Here is a 21,328-nt window from a genome sequence, read left to right as displayed (position 1 = left end):
AAAAAAAAAAAAAACATTCAACTGAAATGACAAAACTGATTTTTTCCAGCCAAAATCAAGTCAGACATGATTTTAAAAAGCTGCAACAAAATGAGAGAAATAAAATCATTGAAATCTGTCTGGAAAGGGTTACGACAGCCATTTCTAAAGCTTTCGGATTCCAGCAAGTCATAGGGAGGGACACTATCTTTACATGGGGTTACCCTGGAACACTTGCTTACCCAGGAGTGGCTGACCTACAAACATTACCCTACGAAAACAGCAATGATTCATCCAGGAGGCCACAAATGAACTCGGGACAACTTCTAAAGAACTGCAGGGCTCCCGTGCCTCAATCAAGGTCAACTTTTATGATACAAGAATCTGGAAGAGACTGGGCAAAATGGCATCCATGCCAGAGTTCAAAAGTGAAAACTACTTCAGATGGCCAAGACTTTTGGGAGGATATTGTATGGACTGATGAGATGCTAGTGGAGCTTTTTGGAAGGCGTTTGGCTCGTTACATCTAGTATAAATGTAGTACGGCATTTTTGAAAAAAGAACATCCTGCCAGCAGTCAACTATGGTGGAGGTATTGTGATGTTCTCGGGCTGCTTTTCTACTTCAGGACCTGGACAACTCGTTGTGATTGATGGAACCACAAATTTGGCTCTTTAACAAAAAAAAAAATAACTTGATGTAGAATGTTCAGCAGTCAGTTTGTCACCTTGTGCTGAAGCGCACTTGGGTTCTGCAGCAGGAAAATGAACAAAACACACAAGCAGGTTTACTTGTCAATGTTTTACAAAAATCAACTAAATGGTTTTGGAGGTGTTATGTCAAAATCCTGACTTCAAACTGATTGAAATGCAGTCACATGACCTTAAAAAGGCCATTCACACTTGAAAAGCATTAATTTTTGATGAATTCAAATAACTGCAAAGATGAGCGAGCTGAGATTTTGCCAAAGAGATGTGAAGGACATTGCCAGTTGTAGAAAACACTTATGTATTTCAGTTGATTTAAAAATGGTATTTTGAGTTCACTGGGGTTATATTTGTCTGATATTAATATCAGTTACATGATCTTAAACATTACAATGGGTCAACAATATAAGAATTTGAGGAGGAGGCCAAAACTTTTTCACAGCACTGTGAATATGATTTATTGGCTAGAAAATGAGCAGGACATAAGCCTGAAAACTAAGTAACATCTAGTCATTTCCAGGCTTGTACATTTATTCAAAAAGACATTTTTTTTTTATGTCTTGGCATTCAAGCAATTACCATTTTTAATTAAAGCTCTCCACCTATACAACACGTTCACCTGCTTTTTATACATTTTATCCACCTTTTGCTATGATATCATGTAATTCAACTTGTTACTCAATCCCATTGTACGTTTTTTTTTTTTTTTTTAAATCTGTATTTGCTTCTATTTTGCTTTGTTTTAATCTGATGTCTGCAGCCAGGTCATCTCTGTAAGTATCTTAGCTAGATAAGGTACAATGAATAAATAAACAATGCTTCATGGACAATATTAAATATTGCAGTGTGAATAAATGTACTTGGAATATGTCAATTGTTTTGCATGAAAAAAGACTGTACATTGCAAATATTTATGTGTAAATACAAACAGATGAAAAGATAGCCTTCATTTCCTTGTCCCTAACTAGGACTGCCAATCTGTGTGGAGATATTCTGACCCAATCGTCCTTGCAGAATATGAGGGCTTTCGAGCATGAGTGGGCTTTCAGAGCTCATGCCACTGCATTTCAACCAGATTCCAGTCTGGATTTTGACAAGGTGACCCCAAAACAGTTTTTTAAAGCCATTCAGAAGTGGGTTTAACGGTGTGTTGTTGATCGTTATCCTGCTGCAGAACTCATCTGTGCTCCATCTTGAGGTCAAAAACTGATATCTCAATATTTTCCGTCAGGATTTTTTCTTAAACAGCAGAATTCATGGTCATAGCAACTTGCCCAGGTCCCGAAGGAGAAAACCAGCCCAAGACCATCACACTACCATCACCACGTTCGACTGTTGATAAAATATTCGTTTCCTGAAATACTTTGCTACATTTACACCAGATGTTACATGTGATGTGAATGCACACCTCCCCCAAAAACTTAACTTTTATGGCTTCCTGGATGAGTCCTTGCTGTTTGTTTGGGGTAAACTTGGTAGTCTGATCACTCCTGGGAAGGTTCATCACTGTTCTGTTTTTTTTTTTCTCCATCTGAGGATAATGGATCTCCTTGTGGTTTACTGGAATCCTAAAGCCTTAGAAATGGTTTTTCCTCTCTGAACTGACAGTTGCCAATCACTTTTTCTCATTAGTTCTGGAATTTCATTGGACCATTGTTTTTCGAGAGCCACATTCTGTTTCATTGATTTCTTGATTAAACTGGTCTGGAGGTCATCTGGATTGAGTGTGATCTGTGAAATTTGACCAAAACGTGGGATTAGTCACAATTAATTCAAATTCAGGGCGTAATTACTTTTCCCACACATGGCCAGGTAACTTTGAAGTTTTATTTTTTACACATGACATCACCATTAAAAACATCATTGTAAGTTTACTTGGGTTATAGAGTGAAGAAAATAAGTATTTGAACACCCTGCTATATTGAAAATTCTCCCACTTAGAAATCATGGAGGGGTCTGAAATGTTCATCGTAGATGCATGTCCACTGTGAGAGAGATCATCTAAAAAGAAAAAGCTAGAAGTTACGATGTATGATTTTTCCAACGATTTATTTGTGTGATACAGCTGCAAAACAGTATTTGAACACCTGTCTATCAGCTAGAATTCTGACCTTCAAAGACCTGTTAGTCCGCCTTTAAAAGTCCACCTCCACTCCATGTATTATCCTGAGTCAGATGCGTCTGTGTGAGGTCGTTAGCTGCATAAAGGCACCTGTCCACCCCATACAATCAGTAAGACTCATGTATGTAACGTGGCCGAGTCCAAAGAGTTGTCCAAAGACACCAGAGACAAAATTCCCTGCTTCAAACAACACATGTTAAGTTTGCCAAAGACCATTTGGATGATACAGAGGAGTCACGGGAGAACGTTTTGTGGTCAGATGAGACCAAAATGGAACTTCATGGTCATAATTCCACGAACCGTGTTTGGCGGAAGACGAATGATGAGTTCCATCCCAAGTCCAACATCCCTACTGTGAAGCGTGGGGGTGGTAGCATCATGCTTTGGGGTTTTTTTTCTGCACATGGGACAGGACGACTCCACTGTATTAAGGTGAGGGTGACCGCGGCCATGTATTGTGAGATTTTGGGGAACAACCTCTTTCCCTCAGCCAGAGCATTGAAGCTGGGTCGTGGCTGGGTCTTTCAACATAAATATGACCCGAAGCACACAGCCAGGAAACCCAAGGAGTGGCTCTGTAAGAAGCATGTCAAGGTTCTGGCGTGGCCTAGCCAGTCTCCAGACCTAAACCCAATGGAAAATCTTTGGAGGGAGCTGAAACTCCGTGTTGTTTCTCAAAGAAAGCCCAGAAACCTGTCTAATCTGGAGAAGATCTGTGTGGAGAAGTGGGCCAAAATCCCTCCTACAGCAACTACAGGAATCCTTTGACCTCTGTAATTGCAAACAAAGGCTACTGTACCAAATATTAACATTGGTTTTCTGTATCTCATAAATTGTTGAAAAATCATACATTGTGATTTCTGGATTTTTCTTTTTAGATTATCTCTGTCACAGTGGACATGCACCTACGATAAAAATTTCAGACCCCTCCATGATTTCCAACTAGGAGAACCTGCAATATAGCAGGGTGTTGAAGTACTTATTTTCTTCACTGTATTTGGCTAATATTCACATTTGTTTAGTGATCATAAACAATGTGGAGAAACTACACAAAAATATTAAGAATTTGAAAGGAGGGCCAGTACTGTTTCACAGTATTGTAGTGTATCAAAAGTTTTATTATTTCATTTTAAAATGTTGCTGCTAAATTTTCAGTAATATCAAACCGAATGAGGAAACACCATAGATGACGTTTAAGATGTGTTCTCCGAGAGTCACCTTTGAAGCACACACCGCCAAGGTCGCAGTCTGTCAATCCAACTTCACCTGCGGGCTTCTTAAGAGCCTTTCTGCTTTCTGTCGCACCTGGAAAAGACCAAGAGGGGGATGAAAAGGTTCATTGGAATCTTGGTAGTGAGCATCTCCAGGAAGTTTTTTTTGTCTTCCACATAAAATGTGTTATTCCTTCATTTTCCGAAGTCTTCTGACAGGACAGCTGTCAATATACAAGATCCCACGAGTTACTTTATTAGATATGTTAATACATATTAGTAACGACACCTTTGTTGTGCCTTGGTGGTACGCGTCAGATGAGTACGTTCTTCTCTTCTGAGGAGTAACAAAGGTGGAAACCGTGTAACAATCCATTTCCCTGCTTTATATATGTATTAAAAAAAAGTGAAATCAAGTACAAATTCATTGGTACAAATTCTCACAGCAGCATTTTTTTCCATCGCCACGACTACCAGAAGAGCTCTGAGTTGACACTGGAGCATTTTGTCTGTTTGTACTTTGCTCACGTGTCAATCATTGAAGACGCTTTACAAATCATGTCTTTGATCAGAATTCATAATGAGTTACTCAATTCGGCAACTTGACACCAGGGCTGGGCGATTCATCACTTTTCGCAATTCGTTCCTGAGTATTTGTCAGGGATTTTTTTTTTTTTTTAATTTCTAATTGCAGCTTTTCCCTATTTCCAAGCACACTGCGCTGACATGCTTCACAGTGCTCTGTTTGTCTTGTCAGTGATACCAAATGAGTGACTTTATTGTCTCAATTCAAGTGATGAATATGAAATGGGATTTTTGTTTAAAAAAAAAAAAAAAATCACCCAGCCCCACGTGCTTTTCTCACTTTTCACACACACTTATCACAACCCAGCATTAAATACAAAGCATATATTACTTTTTGATAAAGAAAAATCACTCCTCCACGCTTACACAGCACAGGTGTCCTGAGGTCACATCAAACGACACCATTTTGCAATAAATAATGAATTTTTGTTTTTGATCGATGCATCCATTTTTTTTGTTTTGGTATCCATCCATTTTGTTACGTTGCTCACCCTTGTTTGGATTGCTGATGATCTGAAGCATATTCCAGGTGCATTTGGGTGGAAGGTGTTGTACAGCCAATGTCAGGGCACAAACTGACTGAAGCAAGCATTCCCACTCACATTCACCTCTATGGCTAATTTAGATGAGGGGCCATCCCGAGTGCCCTCTCGCACCAGATGGCCCCCAAGGATAACCTGAGTACCCCCCAATCTTGTTAAAAAAAATAGCTCACCAATGATGGACCACTGTGGTTTCGCTGGATTGATGAAGTGATGCAGATTTAGAGAAATCAAATGTGTAATTGAAAACAATAGTTGCAGTCAGTGCGAGAAATCAACATGATCAGCGTCCCTACGTGGATGGCTATTCATTATTAAAGGTCCCCTTGAAACAAAATGCAAAATTTTCCAGTTATATCCAAAACGTCGGTCAAAATGATTCTGTGACCTGACTGAAGTTTGACATCGATGCGGTTTGACAACTGAATGTAAGAGCCTTTGAACCCCAAGCCACTTACAAAATACTTTGAAATCGCTGTTACAATATTAGAAACGCTTATAATTCAAATGCCCACGTAATGCTTGCCACACCCCCTCTCATCATCACTGAGTGACGTGCAAAGCTTGCATTAGCTTGCACCACAAAACTGTACAAATATATTAAATAAAAGCTTATGGATTGCTTTTTAGAATGCTTAACTATCCAGTTGGAACCTCAATTAACTGTCTAATTTGAATGGCCATTACTTTTCAGAACAAATGTGTACTTTTTTTTGTGGCCTACAACACCCAGTACAGTACAAAGTTATCCATCTATCCATTTTCTGTACCACTTCTCCTCAATAGGATTGCGGCAGTGCAGGAGCCGACTCTAGCTGACTCTGGGCGAGAAGCAGGGTACACCCGGAAGGGGTCACCAGCCAATCACAGCACGGTACAAAGTTATTCTGAGTAAATATAAAAAAGCTTGAAAATGTTTAAAGTTTTAAATGCCATCCAAGCTATGCTGGCATGCTTGTTGTCATAGTGACTAGCAGCAAGTTGAGGCAGCCTGCTTTCATGAGCTGTAAGGAATTAGTGTACCAAATATAGCATGTTGGAGATTCCCAAGACCTGCATATTGTATTCTTCTTAAACCCTGTCCCCATGTAAACTCCCCCTACGCCAGGGGTCTCAAACTCATGACCCAGGGATCAATTAGGGCACACTGAAAGATATTTTGCAGACTCTCTCAACATCAAAGTTTGTTTGGGCAGCCCATGCATTTTTTTTTTTTTTCAAGGGAGTTGCCCTGGGCATTTTTTTAAAAATGTCATTTATAAGCTACCATAGATCAGGCACAGAATAGATTTTAGTAGTGTCTGTCTCCAAGTTAGCCAGTTTTGAGTCTCCTAAAATCTAATCTGAAGAGAAAGTTTCATAACGAGCACAGCAACTTTCCAGAAAAGTGGGGGACTGAATCCTTTACAGTTTGAACTGACAAAATGCTAAGCACAGAGAACATTTTGAAGTACAGAATCAGATGTGATAATCACACAGCTGCCCGTTTTTGACGTAAGCACAAGCCACTCAACTGGTCGGATCAATTCATATTGTACATTTGTGACCCAGAAATTAGTCAGTCTCATTCTTTGCCTGCTTTACACCAGTAAACAAGAGTGTCCGGTTCTGGAACTAACAGATGCTGTCAAAACCAGTTTAAGTGACAACTGGAGACTATTTTTAGACACATTGCTCGGTCCTGACGGTCAGTTACATCCCATAGTTGTTCTATCAGGTTAAGTTACAGTATACTGAAGTTCCACTGAATTTATAATTTCAAATGTAATTATGTATGAAAGTCAAGATTTTGCAGTAATTGTTAAAGATAGACTGTTTTCTCAAGGCCAACGCCAATCAGTAGCCATCAAGGAGGCCAATAACAGATAGTTGGAGCAGATATTCACACTCTATAAAATATTGCCCTCAAAATTTGAAAAACTTCAACACCGACTTCAACTAAATTACTTCAAGCACATTTATTAAACAGCTTTTTAAATTTGCAAGATGGCAGTTGTTTTAAACTTAGAAAACAGACAAGATAGTGCTAATTTTCCAACAAATGTCCAGGGCTCAGGAGCATGTCTTACAAAGTTATATGAAAACTACCACATAAATACCTCCCAGAAGGTTTCTATAGTAAATACGTTTTCAAAATTTCAATACAACTGAAATGTTGCCATTTTACATAATATTCTGGTTTAAAATAAAAAGATTGCAGAAAGTTCCCAGGGTTGGTAGGACCTCATAAAGTTACTGCTAGTGTAAATAATTCCCAACAGTTTTACAAAGTTAAAAAAAAAATAGTCACATCCACTCCTGGCGTGGATCTCCTTTACCCCAGTTGATCACTGATTCCTTGAGGTTTCGATGTAGCTCATCCTCAACAGTTACTGCCGAGTAGGTCACAAGCATGATATGGCAGCAGAGCTGAACGTCTCATCAACACGGCTCCAAGAGGGTGCATGTTCTATCTGTTGCCTGTTACGGATGTTTCCATCATCCTCCTGTAGTAGCATAGTTAAACAGTCGTTATTTTCCCAAAGTTTTATACTTGAATGCATTGCTTTCATGTACTCATAATTCTCTAGCCATCACCCTCAACATGTGAGCTTCCCTGCAATAACGAATTGAATTTTACTCTAGGTCACACAAGACAATTTTTTGCCGAGTTAAAAACACAAGGTACCGTAAATCAATGTTTTTCATGATTAAAACGACAATTACTTGAAGCAATTCAACAACACTAACAGGTTTCTACTGCTTGGAGTACAAGAGAAAAGACCTGCTACGTGTGACTTTAAACACGTGAATGGACACAGAGCAATGCTTCAAGTAGATGTGTGTGATAGAGAACAAGGATTTATTACAATTTATGCAGAGTCTGCTGCCTTAACTTACCTTTGAACCATATACATGCTCCCTGGACTGTCTCCATTTGGTAAATGCACAATTTTTTACTTCCTGCAGATTGGTTGTTCCATGTGGAGTGGCTGTGGAAGGGTAACCAATTAGGTGGTGCTGTGGAGGGGGACAACGCTGAAGAATGGTCATAGATGGTGAGGCTCGCTGTGGCAGCATCAGAGCCAAAACAACACAGTAATACAGTATCAACTGTCAGATTTAAAAAAAAAAAACAATGTTGATATGCACCAACATCCCAAATATCAGCCCCAGTAATCAGATTGGCCTATAATCTATCACATTTGTCACCAAAATGTGGTAAAAATTAAGGCAATCATCTTTAAATTAATAATAAACAGCAACAGCAACAACATAGCAAAGATTATTTACATAATTCTTTTGAGAAAAGGGCCCATTTCAACTGGCAGGCGTACATCAACTAGAATCAAAAATTCCAATTATTTTTCAAACCTTATAAAAGGACTTCTATGGTTTAAAAAAAAATGATGTGGGACCTTTAATAATGTCATAAAAGATAATTTGAGCAAGTGTTATTTCAAGTGTGTGTTTATCTGTACATTAGTGTTAGGTCCCTCTCACTTTCAATAAGGGTTCTAATCCCTGATTTAGAGTTTTCAATTAAGATGACATCTTTGGAACGTGCAAGGAAAAAACAAGCACCAGCCCAAGTGTGAACACAGAATTGCGAGGCAGTTGTGCTAACCACTTGTCTAGCCTTCTTCGAATTTTTATGGATGCATCGATACAAAACGTACTTTACGTTAAAAGCTGCCAGCTGCTCACATATGGGCGTGCCAGCACGTCAAGTGTTTAAGGTTCCAGTAATATGGTGCCTGCTATACTGGAGCGAGCGGTTGGTGCACTCACGGCTCAAGCAACTCAACGAACGGCACGTCCACACAAAAAGAAAATACACTATCCCAAGTCTGTAGGGGAGCTGTTCTCAGTCCGCCAACACAGGAGGGCACGTTCTTCCTTCTTGACGCAGACATGATATTTGCGGTTATTCCGACAAACGAGCTGATCAACCAATTAGTCCTTTTGCACTGGTCAGCCTCAGCCGTGCGATTGGTGCATAAACGATGAACAAGAATCACTGATCGTAAGGGTTCACCTCCAGGTGTGCTTTGATGGGCCAGTTAGTGGGTTAGGTGCGAGGTCACAGGTGGTCTTGTAGAGGCTGCATTCCAAATCACTCCCTAATCACGATAAAATTCCCTAAATAATGTGTTCACCATGTGTCCGAATGTGTACCGAGTAGGATTACGAAGGGGTGGCTATTTTTAGGGAAATTGCCATGAGAAGATGGTTATTCTGGAGAACTTTGGAAATACTGCAAATTGGAAACTATCTGATTGAGCATTATTTCACAGAAAACTATATTAAAAATTAATTTTACTTTATCAGCTGACATCCTTGCAAAATAGATCTTGCCCACACGCAAGGGGATTATAGTACCTTAATTGCATAATTGTCCAAAGCTTTGTCGTACATCAAATTTGGTATGCAGCAGAGAAGGGTGGGGGCGAGGGGGTCGAACAACGAAAAACATGTAAATTGGGGCACTTTTAAGTCAAGTTAGCACTGCACTTGCATGAAATATGGTTGTGTTAGGATTCTATGAAAAACATTTTCTGACTATATTTAAGATATCCCACGAAGAGCTGTTTAATTGGCTAAATTCCTATGGAAAGCTTCCAATTTTGAAAATTTGTGGCATTTTACGACTGTAGTTGTGAGCATGCACAAGTTATCCCCTAGACAGTTCCCTAAATTTCTCGAACAATAAATCTCGATGAGAAGTGAGCAACAATGCTCACTAAACAATTCATTATTTTCCATGATGGATTTAGATGATTAAAAAAAAAAAATTGTTCCCAGGATATGATTTGGATTCATGAGTTGGGACGCCCACATTTTTAAGTCGAGCACAACACAACATGAACGAGTGTTTTGGCTGTGCTTTGTGCTAACTTCGTACAATACGCTCAACCTAACACATTGTTTTTTTTTACCCAACATTTAGTATAAGTATCCGTTATATAGCAGTTTTGAAACATAACTACTCTTGTGTCTCCGCACTGTTATGTCACAGGTGCGCTACAGGGTCTGCTACTGGATATAAAAACCTTAGCCAAGTATTCATACTTGGAAATATACGTTTTTACTGGTTTTGTGAGGGGAATCTATCCTCCATTAACCACGAAAAAGTCACCTGTTTGTTCGTTTTGTGCTGAGGCCATATCAAATGTATTATTGCTTTGGCACCATATATTGGAAATTACTATGTAAACTTTTTTTTTTTTTTTTTTTTTGAAGGGTTGGGGGTAAAACAAATCAGTTGCCTCAGTATAGTGATTAGAGAATAGGGGATGAGTGAACTACTGATTCCTAACACAGCCGGAGAGAGCAGGAGGGTTGAAGGCAGGATTCACCGATCACTTGACCACCTCTGACTTTGTCTGAAAGGCCTCTACCTTGGAGGTGCTGTCATCAGTTCTCAATGCAGAGAAAGACGAATTGAGGTTGGATGGCGATTTAGGGAGGCTGTACATGTAGACGGCGCTGATGACCAGCCCGGCGCCGGCCACAAACAGAGGGTCCACACGGAAAGCGAACAGGTAGATGGACATGATGGTGGAGATGATGATGGAGAAGGAAGTGGCGAAGCCTTTCAGAATGTTGTCAGCGTACTTGACCACCACGGCCACCAGGAGGCCGCCGAAAGCCTGGTTGAGAATGACACACCACACCATAGATGTGTAGCCCATGAAGAAACCGTGCTGGGCCACAGCAGCACCGTCGTTCCACCACAACGCCAACATGCCCAGCGTCGTGCCGAAGATTCCTAGTTGCACGTTGCGCAACCACACAGAGGTGGAGTTCGTCTTGAGGATTTTCTCAAAGTAGACACCGGCAAATCCCGACGACAGGCAGCTGATTATCACAGCCGCCAGGCCTGCCATGTAGTTCTGATTGGCTTTCACGGCGTTCTTGTTGCCTCCATGCTGCACCTGCCGACCAATAAGTACACAGGTGGTGAAGAGGACTCGCCTGTAACGTATCACCCCCCCATCAACACGGGGAGAATTTCGCAAATAAGATCTCACAGGTGCTGTTGTGCGCCTCAGCTGTAGGTAAACAGATAATCAGTGGAGTGTTGGAATACAAGAGCGTGTCCTACCTGTACGATTGAGACACCGACAAAGAGCAGCAGTAGTGAAAACCACTGCACTTTAGACAGAGTCTTCCTCAGCATCAGTACACTGAAGAGCGCAGTGGTCAGGATCTTTAGCTGGTACGTCACCTGAAAGTCACCACAGTCACAATAAGCAGCCTATTTTCACTCCATTCAAAATATCTCGCCACTTCCATTCTTTCAAAAAAAAATACACAAAAATAAAGTTAGCATATTTTCTGTTTTGAAATATTTTTTTTCCCTCACGATAGTGTTAAAAATGTGCGCGCGCATGCACACACACACATCAGTGTAAAGCATTTGAGACACGTCTACAAATGATCCGAAAATGTTCAAGAAACGAAAAATTGATTCACAAAGAAGGCTTTTTTAACAATGACCATAATAACAATTGTAAAACGAATATATATTTTTCTGCTGCCATGCCCACAGGTTTATGTAATCATGCTAATTTTTACAGTAGTCACTATTGACACATTTCTCATACCAGTCAGATTTTTTTTAAAAATGCTAAGTCTGTCATCAGTCTTCTGTATACTGCCAAATTTCCAAGTGCAATTAAAAAAAAAAAAAACATTTGAAAAGAGCCAATGTCATAATTTCGGTTTTGAGATATTCTTTATGTTGTTTGATGGTTGGTTGATGAGAGACGTGGTTTACTTATTCATATAACACCAGGAAAATAAGTAATAATGCTGTAGTTATTTAACAATATGTTTAGAAGTATAGTTACATTTATTCTACATTACATTTAGTCAAATTTACTGCCTTTTAACTCGCCCTACGACAGCATCGATGATGCCAATATGCCCCTTGGTGAAAATCTGTTTGACACCCCTGGCCCAAGGATTCAACTGCCGGCATTGTTTAACTTATGCCTGTGATGCATGCCTGGAAGGTGGCGGCAGGCAGGTTGGAGATTGCAATGTACTGCAGGTTGTTCTGCAGGGTGTAGATGAGCGACGGAAGGGCCAGCTTCAGCGTGTCCTTGTACTGAAACAAGATGGCGTCCACCAGGAACAACACCGTCTCCTTCACGTTGCCTGAAGGAGCACAAGTTTACAAACACAAGAAACATGAGACCCAAATAGTGTCATTCCTTGGCAGAGACCAGCAGATCAGGCCCAACAAATTAGCTACCTAAAGGGGCTACTCGACAAGTCAAAACAGATAGTAAACAGGAACTGTGGTTATACAGAACGGGTAGGGAACCTATGGCTCGCGAGCCATATCTGGCTCTTTTGATGGTTGTATATGGCTCGAGGAGCCCTCATAATGACATACTGTACATGTGATTTCCGTCGTGTGGCCAACGCAAATGACGCAGAGACAGTTGCCGGAGTTTGTTGTGGAAGTCGATGTGCGCAGGCGCAGAAGGGTCAAACGCAGATCGTGTCGGAACAACTAATTATGGAAACGCTTTTGACAAAAGTCGCTCAAAGAAAAAAAGATGAGGAGTACCGAAGTTTTCAAAAAGAATGGACAGCCTTTGTGGAGAGAGAGGGTTCTGCTGTGTATCTAAATTCACAGATAGGGAGTATGCCAAAGCATTCGTACTTGATGTTCCCAATAAACATTTTCACAACAAAACTGCCTTGCGATCGACTGGTCCCATATATTCTCTCGATTTGAGTGACGAGCATAGACATGGAGTACAAGTGTACAGTAAATTTAAAAAAAAAATACAATAAAATAAAATGGTTTTGTCATACGCGTCTCCAGAAAAGGCCCCTCTGACAACTGTTTGACCGATTTTTAGCTCCACTTTGTCCACATTTAGTGAAGGGCCCACACGTGTTATGATCATGTTGGGTGTTGCAAACATGGTTGGATGCTTTGTTTTGAATCCGACGTTCTTACATGAATTTTTTTAGGTAACATTTGGACTTACATCTCTTTTGCAGCAGGATGATGAGGAGACATGCCAGGACCTTGAGGATCTCCGCCATGACTACAGCCGATGTGGCCAGGAAGCGCTCACCTGGCAATGTGCGTACATACTGGATGCTGAGGATGAGGGACGCATTCTGGACCACCAGCACAGCTAAACTTAAGTACTTCAACTGGACCTTGCCTGAAACACAGACACACACGCACATGCACACGCACACACACACACACACACCACACACACACACACTTTATACCTACTTTGCATAGTTAAGTGCTAGATGTGAGTCACAAACATTACTCATAAAAGTTAGGGATATTCAGTTTGTCTCGTGGTGAAATACAAATAATACCCCAAAAAGTGTAAATGTTTTTTTTTTTTGTTTATTTCAGGTCTACAACTTTGCTTCTGGTGTATTTTGACAGCGCTTATGACTTGGCCATAGTGGACTTTGGAGTGTGATAAGTTAATAAAAGGTGTAATTAATACAGGTAAATAGTAAATACTTTTTTGCCTCACTGTACTTCACTTTTCTATGTCAACAAGACTTAAGAGGTTTGATGAAGCCTGATTGACTTTAAAGTTCAGGTCATTTTGCAGTGTTACAATTAGGCTTTACATTATCAGAATTTTTGGTGCTGATCACCGATCAGCGAGTTTAAAAAAAAACAATCGGTCACCAAACTAATCACAAGATGGAGCATTGAGTCTTTTTAAATGACCTAGCTATTTACTGTACATACTTGTGTACTAAACTGTTCTAAAATATATATATTTACAATAAATAATGTATCTTTCCAATGTTTGTGGAATTGAGGATGTCTTCAAAGTATTCGCCCCACTGACTCACGTCCCGAGTCGAGGTCAGCAGCGCCCCAACCCCACTGCACACAGTTGATGGTGCACTGCTTCCCCCTCCTGAGACGACACATGGTAGACCAGAATTTCGTCGAAGCCGTACGGAAGACTTTGTCCATGGCCTCACTGAACTCCTCCCATGCCCGGACGTTTGCTTCAGTGAGCACCAAAGTGCTGGCTATGTACTAGTGGACCTCCACTACACCGTTGGTAGGGTCCTCGATGATGCATGGGAGTTCGCCCAACCAGTCTACATGTGTTTTGTGGACTTGGAGAAGGCATTCGACCATGTCGCTTGGGAAGTCCTGTTGGGAGTGCTTTGGGAGTATGGGGTACCGAACCCCCTGATACACGCTGTTAAGTCCCTGTACAACCAGTGTCTTGAGTTTGGTATGCACTGCTGGCAGTAAGTCGGACTTGTTTCCAGTGAGGGTTGGACTTTGCTCAGGCTCCCCTTTGTCACAGATTCAGTTCATAACTTTTATGAATAGAATTTGTTGGTGCAGCCATGGCATGGAGCGGGTCTGGTTTTGTGGCTCCAGTACTTCATCTCTGCTTTTTGGAGATGCTGCGATTCTGTTGGCTTCATCAAGGCATGTTCTGTAATTCTCACTGGAGTGGTTTGCAGCAGAGTGTGACGCAGCTGGGATGAGAATCAGCGCCTCCAAATCTGAGACCAAGGTCTTCAGTCGGAAAATAAATTGTAGCTAGACTTTAGTCATGTCACAATTTCAATCTCCACTTGTCCAGCATCCAAGCTAGAAATTGAACGTAGCTCCTCAGCAATGTATGGGTTATGTAATAGTTGGAAATGATAAATAGAAAAGGGTCAAGCTAACAAATAACACAAAACCTGTTCTGAAACTCTTCCCCTAGTCTAAGACTTGAGAGTACTTTTCTACAACTTTTTCAAAAGTCCCAGTTCAAAGTGTTGCCTTTCAGCACCATTTGCACAGAGGGAAAGTGTAAATGCACAAAGAAATTCTTTTTTCATGTGAGATTTAAATGCATTTACAGCACATATGTCAGCAGCTCACAGTTGAAATGGTTCAGTGTCACAGTAATGTTTGTTAAAAAAGTGAGATCAAGCGTCCACTCAGTGTCATCCCAGCAGTGAGGTATCTTCACCGTTGGATGCAAACTCTTGATTTTTCACAAATGTGGAAAAAAATTAATTCAGTCCCTACTGAGCTATTGGACTTCTGTCGTCGTCACAGGTCCGCATCTGTATAGCTTTAAATAAGGCTTTTATTACTTTTTGGAGGCTTCACTGATTTTGTATAAAAAAAAAAAAAAAAAAAAAAGACTGCTGTTTGCACAAAGCTGCCTTCAACTCACAGACCACGTCAAGTCAAGTGGCACGTCTGATCACCGAGATGAGAGTATAAAAGCAGTTGAAATGGTAAACCAATAACCATTCCAAAGCACCCAAGCGGAAGAGGAAGATGATGGCAATTGTCGAAAAAGTAAAACTTTTGGATATAATCAAAGAGGGCAGAAGCTAAGCTTTTGTGGTGCCGTTATGGCGTGAATGAATCAGCGCCGTGCTACCTAAAGAAAGATGTGGTAAACATCCATAAAAGCGCTTCAATAACTTGTAACAAGGAAGCGAAATTTGTGGCGACTCTGCGAAATAAGAAGATTGTTCAAAATGGGAGCTGCGTTCGCTTTGTGGACAGCGGATTGCAGAAAAACTGCACAGTGACAACGATGAAGAGGCTGAAGAAAGTGCTGACGAACCTCAAGCTGCAATGAAGCATTCAGCCCCTCAAGGGTGAGGCTTTTCGCCAAGCATAGGTTGGTTTGAAAAATTTCAAAAGAGTTAGGCCCTCAGAACTGTGCGAAAATATGGTACGAGCTGTCAAGTTTAGAAATTATGTTGACAGGGTTATGTCGTTCTACAGGGGAATTTTGAAGCTAAAGAAAAAACAAAGACAACACCATGTTTTTCCTCAAAGATAAAAAAAAAAAACAGAGCGGTTAAAGCACTGTTGCAATAATTGGACATAAAGTTATCTTACATTTGTTCTCTTGTTTTGCTTTTAATGCTTGATGCTATACGTGCATAATGTGATGCAATGAAGGAAGGCCCAATTGTGAAACGGAGGAGACGTCACAAATTTTCGAGTCGGAGAGGACGTCACAACGGTGCGTCGGGAACATTCTGTACTCTACAGAAGACATCACGCCTTTGCATTGTCACTTTCTGTACTGGAATAAAAATGTTAGTTTTATTGTTATTGTTTAACTAGACACTTGTACTGTTGTAATATTTTTCTCCAGTATGCAAAGCATAAATGCTTTAATCATTGTGGTGCACACACACACACACAAAAACAACTCCCCATTTCAACGCTACATCAGCAGCGCCTCCAGCAGAAGTCTCTGAGTAATAAATGGTAACTATACAGTAAAGTGTTTTAGAATTTAGATTTACATGATAAACTTATAATACTGTATATATTATATTTATAAGGTTTCGTTATTAAAGATTTCACTCATACCTCTTTTTGTCACAAATATGCAAAGTACAAATACTGTTTACATGTTTTAAACATTCTGGTACCCACATAAACATACATCCCCTACTACGTCACAGTTTTCCACTTTTCACAAGTGGTTGTGGTCCCAATTAACCGTGAAAAACGAGGGATTACTGTATTCCAAATCCGTCTGTCCATTTACTGTTCTGCATATTCTCACAAGGGTGCCGGGAGTATGGAGCCTATTCCAGATATCTTTGGGCAAGAGGTGGGGTACACGCTGAACCATTTGCCAGTTAATCGCAGGGCACAGGAAAAACAAACAACCATTCACACGTTCATTCATACCTACAGGCAATTTAGAGTCTTCAACTAAACTACCTCCATGTTTTTAGGATGGAGGAGTACCAGAAGACCACACAGGGCGAGGGAGAACACACAAACAACATTCAATACATTTCAAAAATAGGAAAAGTCATCTAAATTAAAAACCTCAGGTTTTGTCGAAATTGGACTAAAGTACAGTAAAGTAGGAGCGAGGTGGGGCAGGTTGGCTCACTTTAGATTTTATCAGGCACAAAACGTGAAAGGCCCAACGTGCAATATTCAATGTGCTGTCGCCCCTAACCTCAGAATGTTTTAGAAGTAACATGCTCATCTTGAAATGTAAGGCGTCGAAAACACGTGTTAAAATGTAAGCAATAAAAGTAAAAAGTCATCTGCACTCCAAAAAAATACTCATGTACAAATACCAAGAAAAAAAAAAAAAAATCACCCAAGTACAGTAAGAATTTGTACTACGTTACTCGACACCTCCTATGAGGGACTAAGGACCTCATTGTGCCTCAGGGTTTCAATATTTACACTGCGCCCATACTCAGCAGGAACCTGGCCAGCGCTTCCGCCTTTCGTGCCCGACGACTTAATCCACGTCAGCACCTGCACACTCTTCACTTCATCATACAGAGTGCTGGGTTTCACGTTTACTCCGACTTGTACAAGTACTTCTTCTGACACTGTGAGATCCAAGTGACCGTTTTTCTGATATTCTTGGTACCGCGAGCTGAAGTCAATCATGGTTGGGGCTCCCTTTTTTTTTTTTGAAACAGCGTGTTTTGACAGTTGGCTCGCAGCGATGAACGCTGAAACTTTTTACAAGACGGGAAAACAACTAACCACACCAAAAAAAGTGGTTGTAAACGAGCGCTGAACACTTTTGGTCTCTTACTTTCTCCGTGTCCCCGCGTCGTCGTCCCACCCTTGGCCACTAGGTTGGCTTTTCCATCCGCCATGCTAACGCCTTGCCGGCTAGCCCCCTGCTAGTAGCGCTTCACTGGGTCAAGGCAAGCGGAGGCCCGACGGACGAGCTTTGGGTCCGATAGACGGCGTCTTGAACGAGGCTGGCGCAGCACCGAAGAGCTCGCCGACCCTGCTGCTGGGGTGAAGCCAGGAGGCGTGACGTTCGTACGGATAGCAGACAGACAAGCGGTGACTGGCAGTGAGACACCTTGGCGAAGACGTATCACTCTCTTTGGGGAAAAAGATGACAGTTCGGAACGTCACACGTGAGCTTCCCTGCTCGAGTGAAGCGGAGGAGTGGCGACGCAATGTTTCGGCACTTAGTTCAAACATGCGGGAAATCACGTGATCACTTGCAAACCAGGCCTCCGTAGTCGCGGCAGTGTCGAAGCGGGTGGGCGTGTCATCAGCTCATTCAGAACCTACGGCGGCCCTGAAGTGCCAAACACAACAGTGAAGCAATACAGTAAACACAGTGTGTGCTCGAGAGGAGGATGCACGAGAAAGGCTTAGATGGAAAAAGATGACAGGCTGTGGCGACCCTTGACGGGACAAGCCGACACAATAAAGGCCTTTCAGCCGGAAAGCGTTGGCCTCACAGTTCTGTGGTCCCAGGTTCAATCCCGGACCTGCCTCTGTGGAATTTGCATGTTCTCCCCGTGCCTGTCTGGGTTTTCTCTGGGCACTCCACTTTCCTCCCACATCCCCAAGACATGCAACATTAACTGGACATTCTAAATTGTCCCTAGGTGTGATTGCGAGTGTGGCTGTTTGTCTCTATGTGCCCTGCAATTGGCCATAGGTGGTCAAGGCTGCAGTGGCCTTCACTACTTCATGCATCAAGTAACAGGGGACTTATCAAGAGCATAATCGAGACTTGTGGGCATCAAAGTCATTTTATTTCAAATTACTGTGATTAACCCTCCTGAAAATTTACAAATGTGTTAAAAATGTACAATCTTTCAAGAGATGACAACTTTGGGTGTTGACGGCGTGTGATTAGCTGTGTGGCACCATCACATTTGTTGCAAACTACTGTTTGTACATTTTGTAAATAAACAAGGTGGGTATAAGCAAACATTTTTGTCACAGCGCAGGATAAAAAGTGGTGAGCACGTCTGTCTCACAGGCCTTCCTCAGATTTCCCTGTTTGGAGTTTGCTTTTCTCTGGGAACACTCAACTTCCTCGCATAATCCAAAAATTTTAAGTTTTAGGTTGATTGCAAACGGAATTATCCATAGGTGGCTTGTGAGAAAGGTCATAAAAGTCACAACTAGAGAAACCTCACTGTGTTGGGGAGATACATTTTAATAGTTCAATGGTAACACAATCTTTTTTTTTACCTGTGCTTTTTGATTTTGTATTTGTAATTTGGATTGAAAATGTCCAGATGCCCATTTTTTTTTATCAAGTTATTATTATTATTTCCATCCCTTGCAGTTGAGATGCTGCATTCCTCATTTTTTAAATAGAGCAGACAAACACAGGAAATATGTTTACAATATTAACTACATAGGCGGCACCAATGATGTAGAATAAAAACTGGACTGCGCACAGGCCCCTTTCATGTGGTCAACTCCCGGTCAGGGCAAAAGATTGCTTTGGATATGATTTCACGTGAAAGTTGACATCCTTTGACATCCTTGCAATTGTACATTGTGAAACATATAATAACATTGAATTTAATTGGAATATGTTAGGTTTAGGTTTTTTGTTGCGCTGTGGGTTGTCAAAACTGTGCAGGTGGTCACGTAAATTTTCACCGGTGTGTTTCAGCTTAACCTTCATAATTAATTATTATATATTTATCGTATCATTTACCCTAACAATGTGTATATGTTTACCATATTTTATGCCCTGACCAGAAGTCAGAGCCTGTTGACCATGGCGGAGCCAATGATGGACGCAGAGTGCGCAGTCCAGTTTTCATTCTGCGTCATTGGGTGGCACGTGGAGCAGCTGGAAAGCGCTGGCCTCACAGTTCTGAGGTCCCGGGTTTGATCCCGGCCTCGCCTGTGTGGAGTTTGCATGTTCTCCCCGTGCCTGCGTGGCTTTTCTCCGGGCACTCCGGTTTTCTCCCACATCCCCAAAACATGCACCATCAATTGGACACTCTAAATTGCCCCTGGGTGTGATTGTGAGTGCGACTGTTTGTTTCTGTGTGCCCTATAATTGGCCTCCTGCCCATTGGCAGCTTATTCAAAGTGTGCATCATCAAATCAAGCTAAACTGGATAGCTGGTGTTGCTGCTTCAACAAATTTATTATCCATCTATCCAACTTCTACCGCTTCTCCAGGTCGGGTCACGGGGGAAGTAGCTTCAGGAGGGATACCCAGACTTCCCTTTCCTCAGCCACTTGTTCCAGCTTTTCCGGAGGGATCCCAAGGCATTCCTAAGCCAGCTGAGAGACATAGTCTCTCCAGCGTATCCTGGGTCGTCCTCTGGGTCTCTTATCGATAGGACATGCCCGGAACACCTCTCCAGGGAGGCGTCCGGGAGGTTTTCAGATCAGATGCCCCAGCCACCTCATCTGGCTCCTGTCAATGCGGAGGAGCAGCGGCTCGACACTGAGCCCCTCCTGGATGACCGAGCTTCTCATCCTATCCCTAAGGGAGAGCCCGGACACTCTGCGGAGGAAACTCATTTTGGCCGCTTGTGTCCGGTATCTTGTTCTTTCGGTCACGACCCACAGCTCGTGCCCATAGGTGAGGGCAGGAACGTAGATCGACTGGTAAATTGAGAGCTTGGCCTTTCGACTTAGCTCCCTCTTTACCACAACGGACCGATGCAAAGTCCGCATCACTGCACACGCTGCGCCGATCCGTCTGTCGATCTCCCGCTCCATTCTTCCCTCACTCGTGAATAAGACCCCAAGATACTTGATTTATTTATTAAATAAATGCTGTTGTCATCATAAAATATATGTGCAGCTATTATTTTTGTCCACTTGGAATCTCATGTTGTACACTGTGATGTTGAACATTTGTGCCTTTCAAACATGGGCCTGGCCTGTTTGAGTAATGTGGAAGTGAGCAAATGAGGATGTACTGTTGGCCAGCTGTTAACTGGCTCCGTGTGTGCACCGTGATGGGGCCAACAGCAGAGCATACTGTAGGCTTGTGTTTACTGTATTTTCTAACCGTTCGTTCAATAAAGCAACTGAAAGAGCACCAGCAGCGGTTTCCCTCTGCCCTCTAGCCTAACCACATTTTATGGATTCCAATTAGTTCTTACTAATGGGAGTAGGCTGTATGCAATCATTGAATGTTTTCTGTAGACAAGCAGTTGTGTAATGTAAGTTTTACTTAGCAATACGTAAATTGCACTTTAACATCTTTTTTTTTTTTTTTAAGTGTGAAATGTTCCCAAACTTTGGCCATTGTCTTTTTTAACATTTTCTTCCTGGCTCACGCTCAATGCAACAAGTGTCAGCTCTACCAATCTGTGTGGAAAAATGATCACTGCAAAATCCTGCAATATATAGCAAATAATTTACGGTATAATTTCAAACCACAATTTCTGAAAATTACAATGATTTGAAAATTA

At 41.6% G+C, this 21,328-nt stretch overlaps 1 protein-coding gene across 8 annotated transcripts; it reads right to left on the bottom strand.

The window, feature by feature from the left end:
* Positions 1 to 74: 74 nt before the first annotated feature.
* Positions 75 to 20,748, bottom strand: slc35a2 (solute carrier family 35 member 2). Of its 8 annotated transcripts, XM_061838106.1 has the most exons (8): positions 17,710 to 20,743; positions 13,141 to 13,323; positions 12,141 to 12,292; positions 11,235 to 11,357; positions 10,528 to 11,064; positions 4,309 to 4,356; positions 4,027 to 4,113; positions 75 to 2,417 (listed from the first exon to the last, which is right to left on the bottom strand). In XM_061838106.1, exons 1-7 carry the CDS (start codon positions 17,771 to 17,773, stop codon positions 4,060 to 4,062), a joined length of 1,161 nt encoding a protein of 386 aa, XP_061694090.1. In that variant the 5' UTR covers positions 17,774 to 20,743; the 3' UTR covers positions 75 to 2,417; positions 4,027 to 4,059. The 8 variants fall into 8 exon arrangements, 7 of the variants coding, with proteins under 7 accessions (XP_061694090.1, XP_061694110.1, XP_061694079.1 ...); XM_061838126.1 differs by lacking the exon at positions 4,309 to 4,356 and having other exon boundaries at positions 17,710 to 20,735; XM_061838095.1 differs by lacking the exon at positions 75 to 2,417 and having other exon boundaries at positions 2,613 to 4,113.
* Between the last annotated feature and the right edge of the window lie 580 nt (positions 20,749 to 21,328).

This window comes from Syngnathoides biaculeatus, chromosome 2 (assembly GCF_019802595.1).
Source record: "Syngnathoides biaculeatus isolate LvHL_M chromosome 2, ASM1980259v1, whole genome shotgun sequence".
NCBI classification, from domain to species: Eukaryota; Metazoa; Chordata; class Actinopteri; order Syngnathiformes; family Syngnathidae; genus Syngnathoides; species Syngnathoides biaculeatus.
This window is presented reverse-complemented; position numbering and strand designations above follow the sequence as displayed.